At 26.3% G+C, this 8,965-nt stretch overlaps 1 protein-coding gene across 1 annotated transcript; it reads left to right on the top strand.

Moving 5' to 3' along the window:
* The first annotated feature begins 4,351 nt into the window (after nt 1–4,351).
* Nucleotides 4,352–8,537, top strand: LOC112769078 (zinc finger protein WIP3). The gene is made up of 2 exons (XM_025813480.2): nt 4,352–5,174; nt 7,952–8,537. Exons 1-2 carry the CDS (start codon nt 4,449–4,451, stop codon nt 8,387–8,389), a joined length of 1,164 nt encoding a protein of 387 aa, XP_025669265.2. The 5' UTR covers nt 4,352–4,448; the 3' UTR covers nt 8,390–8,537.
* The last annotated feature ends 428 nt before the right edge of the window (nt 8,538–8,965 follow it).

The raw sequence follows: 8,965 nt of genomic DNA, 5'->3' as shown, positions 1-8,965 counted from the left end.
TATGAGTATGTGTGCTAAATGTAAGAAACACTAAACACGCTCACCCACGCAAATGCTGTATATGCAGCCAAGTTTCATAGATCTACTGCTCGTTTATTGAAGCAAGTGAAAAAAAAAACCAATAAAAAATAATATAAAATAAAAATATTAATGAATACTTTAAAAACACAAGTTACGAATTAAAGATTTTATTTTCGTTTTTTGGGTTATATTTCGTCTCAGTTATAATAATATTTAAACTTACGATTTTATGTATATTATTTAAATTTTAAAAATAATTAATAAAATTTTAAATACATAATTTGTTATGTATTTTATTTCGTCTTGAATGTGAACATTTATAGGTGGGTGACGCAAAAGATGGATGCAACACAATAATGTTCTCTGAGGTAGTATTTATTTTGAGAGACGGAAAGATTGAAATTCAGTATCGTGTTTATTAGTTTAGAGATTGATACTAAAATTTTTGTTTCTGTCTCTAAATTTCAGTATTTAGTACTTCCAAAAAGTAAGGACATATGGGACTGAAATTTTTAGAGATGGAGACTGAAACTTTAATAACATTTTATACCTAAAATACTTTCATTTCAATTAACTAATTCCAATTTTACTCTTACTGTAAATTAAATTAGAATTTCATTCTTGTTTCAATTCCTGTCTCCCATTTTGTACCAAACAGAATACTGAGATTTATTTCAATCCCTGTTTCTTAATCTCTATCTCTTAGTCTCAGTCTTTCCGTCTCTGTCTCTCCACCAAAAGCTACCTAACTTCTATCCCCATCTTTTGCATATGTATGTGACTGTGGTTGCGATCTCTATCTCTTGGGAGACAACCAGCAATGCTTCAATGACTCCAACATTGGATTGCCTTTGTTCCGCTAATTTATTTACTTCTTTCTTGGAGAGGGTAATTTCTTTAGTACTTTAATTGCCTTTGTTTCGCTAATTTATTTGTCTATGTTTTAAACTTTTATATCACCGGTCAATTTTGATCAAATAAAAAAAGTTATATCAAATAATCTTTTGTTAATGTAAAATTTTATAGACATGATTTATATAATTAATTTGGTTGGTCGAGTAGTTAGTTCACTCATCAGCTTAAGCAAGTATCAGGACTTAAATGAAATTTCAATTTGCGACGAATTAGTCCTTATCCTATTGGACTAGGAGATACTGTGAACAACAAAAAATAGGAACATAATTTACGTATATATAAAGCTTCAAATTCAATGATGGAATTTTTCAAAAAGTTACTCTTAAAAAAAGTTATTCAATGATATAATATTACCTTAAACTTATACTGGTATCCTGTGGTGATCCTAGTTTATTTTTAAAGATATCGTAATTAATAGTAACTAAAAGTAATATAATTGTAAAACAAACTAATTAATAAACTATTAGAGTTAGAAATAAATTATATAAGAAACGGAAAGAAATGGAATGAATATACAATGCAAATAGTTAGAATTATACTAGTATTTTTATCCGTATTACGAGAATATAAATTTTTTAAAATTATGTCGATTTTGTCCTGATGTTATAAATTATAGTACAAAAGATTTATAAAATCAAACTATATTTACAAAAAGATCGTAGAGGACAAAAGTCTCCGTTGACTAAAAAGACCAGGATATCCATAGATAAAAAAATTAAATAATAAAATTTTTAGTTATTATTTTAATGTGAAAGAGTTTGACTTATTACTAATAATTAATTTTAATATTCATTATCTAAAATTTGAAACGATTTAATTTGTATACTTTAATTAGGTGTTAAGTCTGTTGTACAGATATAAAAAATTAATTTTTATGATTGCTATTTAAAAATAATATATTTTTTTCTCTATGTATATAAAAATATAATTAGATATTAGTATGAAAAAAATTATATTGATAGTTATAAAATTAACTCAAAATTAATTTTTTTAAACAATTGAATATTGATTTTAACTTTTAATCATAACATTAGTATTCTCTCTAAATTATATTTAATATATATTTAAAAGAAAAAAAATAAAAATATAGATTAGAAAGATAAACAGTAAAAATTTAAAACTAAATAAAAAAACTAAATAAATATGTATATAATAATAATATTTTTTATTTGAATTATATTATTTTATTAAATTTTATATTTCTAGAACAAAAGATAGAAAAAATAAAAAATGAGAAAAAAGAGAGAGAAAGATAAAAATGAAGACTGAGAGAGAGTTTTGTTAATTTTAAAAGAAAATATTTTATTTTAATTATAATAAAAAAATATATGATGACACATTTTGATTTGTCAAATTATTAATATAAAATATAAATTATAAATTATATATAGAACGGAAAGAGTAGAGAGAAATAGAGAAAGGGAGAGAGATAGATGAGAAAATTTAAGAAGGGAGTTTATTAATTTTAGAAGGAAATATTTTTTATCAATTTAAATAAGAGAATGTCATGTGACACATTTGGTTATTAAATTAGATAATAATATATAAATATATTAAAATTATATATAGAGTGAGAAGGGTAAAGAGAAATAAAAAAAAAAGAAGAGAGGTAGATGAGAGAATTTAGGAAGGGAGTAAGAAAAATATTTTTCTCTCAAATTTAATAAGAGTGTCATGTGACACATTTTATTATTAAATTAGATAATAATACATAATATAATATAATAAATAATATAGCTATATTTTAATTTTAATTTAAATATTTTAATTTTAATTTTAATATAATTAAAGAATGTCATGTTGCATATTTTGATTGTCAAATTTATAATTATTTATTGATAATGATATATAAAAGAGATAGAGTGGTTGAAGGAATGAGAGGAATAGATAAAGAGAGAGGAAAAAGGGGAGAACTCTTTAATTTTGGAGGGAAAACTTTGATTTCAATTACAATGAAAGAATGACATGTGACACATTTTGGTTGTAAAATTATATATATATATATATATATATATATATATATAGGTTGTAAAATTAGTAGGGATGAGAGAATAATTTTTTAATTTTGGAGGAAAAGATTTGATTTTAATTGTAATGAGGGAGTGACATGTGGTACATTTTAGTTATAAAATTAATAGGAAGAATGATAGAACTCTTTAATTTTGGAGAAAAAAATTTAATTTCAATTACAATGAAAAAGTGATATATAATACATTTTAGTTGTAAAATTATATATATATATATAATCTAGAGATTTGTTGTTACTTAATTAGTTGTAAATCATTCAAACTTACACCACAAAATAATTTTTTATATATTTTGAATTTTGTCGTTTCAATCAATAAATGACTTATGAAATTGAACATATAGATCAATTACGTGAATTTTTATAAAATTTGGAAGTGCTTTTCTGTTTTATCGTGCCATTTTATTTTGATGTATAATATAATTTTAAAATGTAAGTGAGTATGAATTATTCGATTATTATGATGTACTGACACTGATACGGACACGTGATACAACACGATATGCGATACGTCAACACGCGAATTTTAAAATCTTCTAAGACACAGAAACACACATATATATAAAATATAAAGTATTTTTTTAGATAAACCGTAATGATATTTTGATATTTTATTGATATTAAAATATAAATTAATTTTTTTAATTACTTTTAATGTCTTATTTTAATTATATCAAATATTTAAAATATTGTTTGTTTTAATAAATAATAATATATACTATATCTAAATTTATTTCAAGAATATATGTTAAGAATAAGACTGAACACGCTGACACGTGATGATATTTAGGTGTGTTTAAGTGTGTCCGGAAAAGAATTTTTTATTTTTTATTAAGACACAGTTAGACACATCAGGTCGTATCTAAAATGTGTCCAACACACAAACACAACAACTCAACGAAATGTCCGCTTGATAGTTCATTTATATACCTATATTCCAAACTTTCTTAAACATGGTAGGTTTTACTATTAAAATAATATAAAATAATTCAATAATTAAAAATAAAAAATATTATATATACACAAAAAATAACCACCGAATTAATTATTATTTATTTATTTATTTATAAATATATGTTATATAATTTATTTTTAATATATTTTGTATATTTTTTAATAATTCATTTTTTTATATATAGTATAATTCTTAAAAAAATTATCGAGAATGTTTAATTTATATATTTGATCTTATATCAATTTTGTTAGAAAAAAGAATAAAAATGAGCAGGCAAAACATTGCACAATCAAAACTTAAAAAATTTCACATAAAATCTAAAAACTAACGTCTAAATTCATATGGCTCAACTTTATTTTATATATATAAAATTTTAATATAAAATTATTTTATACTTACATTCAATTACATAATGTTATATTAATAAAAATAACTATTTTTTATAATATAATAAGGTTCTCAATGCACAAAAAATAAACTCATATATATATAGAAACAACCTAAGGATGAAAGCATATCTAAACATTCACAATGACAGACCCACATTATTCCAATCTATACGCTTCATCAGGAAGGTTCAACTTCATGCCCCTCCACCCTCATTACTTCCCTTCTTCCTCCTCCTCCTCTTCTTCTTCTTTCATTTCTAATCAAAATTCCATTAATAGTTCCCTCTTCTCATCACCATCGTATCCTCTCTATTTCTCAAACACCAGATTATTCTCCGTCCAATTGGAACCACCCTCTTCATCATCTTCTTCTTCCGTGGCAGCACTGCCTCCTCCTCCTTCTTCCCCTCCTCTCATAGAAGCCCTTCCTTTCATAAACACTATAAGCCTCAAAAACCATAGCAACAACAATAGCAGTGATCAAGAAGTAGTGGTGGACAAGAAGAGAAAAGACAACAACAAAAAAGATCAAGAGAATCTTTTGGCTGATGATGATTATGATGATAACGAAGGTGTTGCCGTAGCGCTACGAATAGGGCTTCCTAATAGCGTGTCTGATAATACTTCCGGTATTGATGATCGGCAAAAGAAGAAGAAGATCTCATCAAACTCAGAAGAAATTGTGGGAGAAAAAGATGAAGTGATGAGCGTGGTTTCTGAGCATCACCCTTCGTTGTTAGAGAGATTTAACAATAACAAGACACAGTTTCAGTATTGGATTCCCACAGCTTCTCAGATTCTCATTGGTCCTACTCAGTTCTCATGCCCAGTCTGCTCCAAGACTTTCAACCGATACAATAATCTTCAGGTGACAGTTTATTAAGTCCTTAGTCCCTCCATTAAATAATTAAGGGCTCATAAATTTTTTGTCAATAATACATCCAGTGAAATAGAATTTTTGAGTCTTTTTCGTCACTGTAAATTTGGGCATCATATAAACACTTCATTAATCATCTTGGTCTGGGTTGGTTCGGTTGAGTGATTAGTTCACTCGTCCGTCTAAATAAGTGTTGAAAATTTAAATTTTGTTTTGTACATGTAACAATCAAGTGTTCAGAGACAAATATTTAAATAAAATCTTAATTCGCAATAGATTAATTCTTAACGTAAGAAGTCAAAAAATACAGTGAAAAAACTAAAATAATTATAATCACTTTATTAAATTTAGAATATAAATGGCATTTTTTAAAATACATAATAGTCACTTGGTTAGTATTAAATATATTTAAACTTTTTTTTTATTTTAAAAGGCATTTTTCATCGCATTATTAGCCATAAATTTAGTTTTCTATAATTTACTTTAATGTATTCTTAATTAATTAATATTTTGTTAATTGGTTTACCTTATTCTCTTTTTCGGCCGGTGTTTGATCATTTTTGGAGTCATACATGCATATTCCTTTTGCATATGTCATAACTAATATGGTAGTAAGACTACTATATATGTATATTGATAAGTTTTTCTTTTTGCTTTTGGTTTAAGAAATCAATTCAAACTTCTGATGAAATTTTTCCATCTTATGTCAAACTAGAATATTGTGTGTTCTGCACAACACTAATAAAAACTAAGTCATAATTAATAACAGTACTCGTGAAGAAATTAAAATGGCAGACTACTCCAGTTGTTGCTAAAATGCAATTTTGTAAATTTAATGGAACCTAACATCTATCTGTCAAGAATTACGGATCGGTCCATTTTAACCCCCCCCCCCCCCCCCCAAAAAAAAAGAGAGAAAAAATTAGTCGTCAGTCCCACTTCCCCATGATGACATAATGTGAATTAAAAATAAGTACAATCAAGAAAAAAATAGAAAAAAAAACTTGGATTTGGATATCTGAACTACTTATTTGTACAGATTGTACGAACTTACCACCCTATTGTGGAAAGGACTATAAATTAAATATTATGATTATTGTTTGACTGATAAATCATGTTATTATTTAAACCTTTCAAAATTCAAATAGCCTTGCTTGTTCTTGTTAATATTTTATAGTATTGTACTTTGTTATTCATTTCAAGGGCAGTTTGAAAGATGAAATAATTAATGTATGACTTTGTGTTAGGTAGTTAATTTGTTGCTTTTTTGTTTTATTATCACTCAAACCATGATTTTCCCATTTTACTTAACAATAAACTATTCTTTCATTCGATTTGTTTTCGTTGTTTTTTATCATTCGCCAATGCTATATGCTCAATATATATATAGCTAGCTAGCACTTAATCATTAGCATATTCTTATAAGCTAATGTTAAAAAAAAAAAAAAAAAAACTCAAATACACTAATAAAACATGTATGCTAGCTAAATTGATAGTCATAAAAATTGCTGGTCCCTCAACCTTTTTCTTATCATTATCACTTAAGATTTTCTTAACTCCAGTGAAATAAAATAGTTAGGTACTTTAATAAAAAGAATACTAAAACATATCTATAATATATTGCAACTGAGTTTAGAGTTTAATAATATATATTTCATATTTTACTTGAGCTCAATGCATGTCTCGTATTTAACTTTTATCCCCTCTTAGTTACTCCTTTCGGAATCTTTCCATTTGAAGGTGTAGGGGGGCGAGTTTCAACTTTCACATAATCCATAGTTATGCTGCTTCCTATTAGAGCAACTTAGTGAGTTAATGCCTTAAATTAAGTTTCATGACTGAGCCTGATTATAAAAGTTTTTCTATGTCGGTATAGACTATAAAAGTTTGTTTCCTCAGTATCTATATATAGTTTCATATTTCATATTTTGTATCAACAAAAAGTGCATATTTTATATTATACTTATTTTCTTATTTTTCACTTTTTTGTGTAGTTCTCAATATAACATTCAAGTTCTAGTTTTCTGCTCGTACATTTAGTTGACAGTGATTATATATATCTCATGTAAGTATAGATATCTCACACATTAATCAATAGTAGTTGTCCTTTTCAATAGATGTCGGTAGTTGTTAATGTTATTGATATAGTATTATTGTACATCAAGGCTCAGTTTGATTACTATCTTAGAAATAAATGTATAAACACCATATGCAGAAATATTTAATAGTATTGAAATACATTAAAACAAAACAGTAATACTAGATACACAATAACTCATAACATATTCATAATATTTATAGTTATATATTTATTACATTTAAAATAATATAATTATTTTAATAATAATTAATAAATATTAAATAAATAAATTATTTTTATAATTAAATTTAATCAAAGTCTTTTTTATGTTTTTTCTTTTTCTCCCCGTTCTTCTTCGACTAAAATTTTTTGTTATCTATCCTTAAACTACTGGATCATTTTGATTAAACATATTATCAAAATGAATTGATAATGTAACAAAACAAGTTTTATTGTTTCCCAAACATCATTGTTATTTTAATGTGTATCTAACAAGAAACAACATGAACGTTTATGTTTTCATCGTTTAAACTCCCAATTAGAAACTCAGGTGTAGTAGACTTCACGTGAAGTTGATAGTTAACGGCTCTCAACTATTAACTTCACGTGAAGTCGATTGCTCCTCAGTTTCCACCTTAAACTAAACATGATATATAGATTATTTCTCAATTCTGTGATTGCTTTATAGATGCATATGTGGGGACATGGATCTCAATACAGAAAGGGACCAGATTCTCTAAAAGGAACACAACCAACAGCAATGCTAAGGCTTCCATGCTTCTGTTGTGCGCCAGGTTGCAAGCACAACATAGACCACCCAAGAGCGAGGCCTCTCAAGGACTTCAGAACCCTCCAAACGCATTACAAGCGAAAGCACGGTGTAAAACCCTACGCTTGCCGGAAATGTGGCAAGCCGTTTGCCGTGAAAGGCGATTGGCGGACGCATGAGAAGAACTGCGGCAAGATCTGGTATTGTTTGTGTGGGTCTGATTTCAAGCATAAGAGGTCCCTGAAGGATCATGTCAAAGCCTTTGGCCATGGACATGGTGCTTTTGGTATTGATTGCATGCAAGAGGAGGATGAAGCAGCTTCCGAAGTTGAACATGATGGTGATTGCTCCTTGTAGAACCTGGAATAATTAAACCCAAGTTTACATATCATATATTACGTAATATGTATAAATGATTGTAATAGACTATTGTATAATGATACCCTTCTTATTTACCTTGCTCAAATTAGTGCTTTTTCTTGGAATAAATTTTTGTTTTTATTCATGAAAATTGACAACAGCAAATTTTTTTTATAATCGAAAGAAATTAATTTTGTATCACGGAAGATAAATACAATATTATTATACATTTTTATTCGTAAAAATTTAAAATACTGATAATTTTATTTATAAATAAAATTAATATTTTAATATTTTTATTACACAAACATATTTTTTATTAGTACAAAATTAGTTTCTATCATCACAAATAAACATTCTAAACTTTTATTGATGTAAATAATAAGTTATTCGTTGTTCTTATTCTGATAGGGGTTACAACTAATTTGAAGAATAAATTGAAAATGAGAAAAAATATATGTAATAAAAACAGTAACCAAGTTTAAAAGAAAGAATAAGCGTATAGTAAGTATAAGAAGAAGAAAATAGAAGTATAAGAGTCAAGAATTTTCGATCACCTGTACAATTAGGTGT

The sequence above is a fragment of the Arachis hypogaea genome, chromosome 18 (assembly GCF_003086295.3).
Source record: "Arachis hypogaea cultivar Tifrunner chromosome 18, arahy.Tifrunner.gnm2.J5K5, whole genome shotgun sequence".
NCBI lineage: Eukaryota > Viridiplantae > Streptophyta > Magnoliopsida > Fabales > Fabaceae > Arachis > Arachis hypogaea.
The sequence above is the reverse complement of the archived record's forward strand: the minus strand, read 5'-3'. Positions and strand labels throughout refer to the sequence as shown.

Coding starts and splice junctions, on each gene's coding strand:
- LOC112769078 (XM_025813480.2), top strand. CDS start 4,449: ATGACAGACCCACATTATTCCAATCTATACGCTTCATCAGGAAGGTTC. Junction 5,175..7,951: donor ACCGATACAATAATCTTCAG/GTGACAGTTTAT, acceptor ATTGCTTTATAG/ATGCATATGTGGGGACATGG.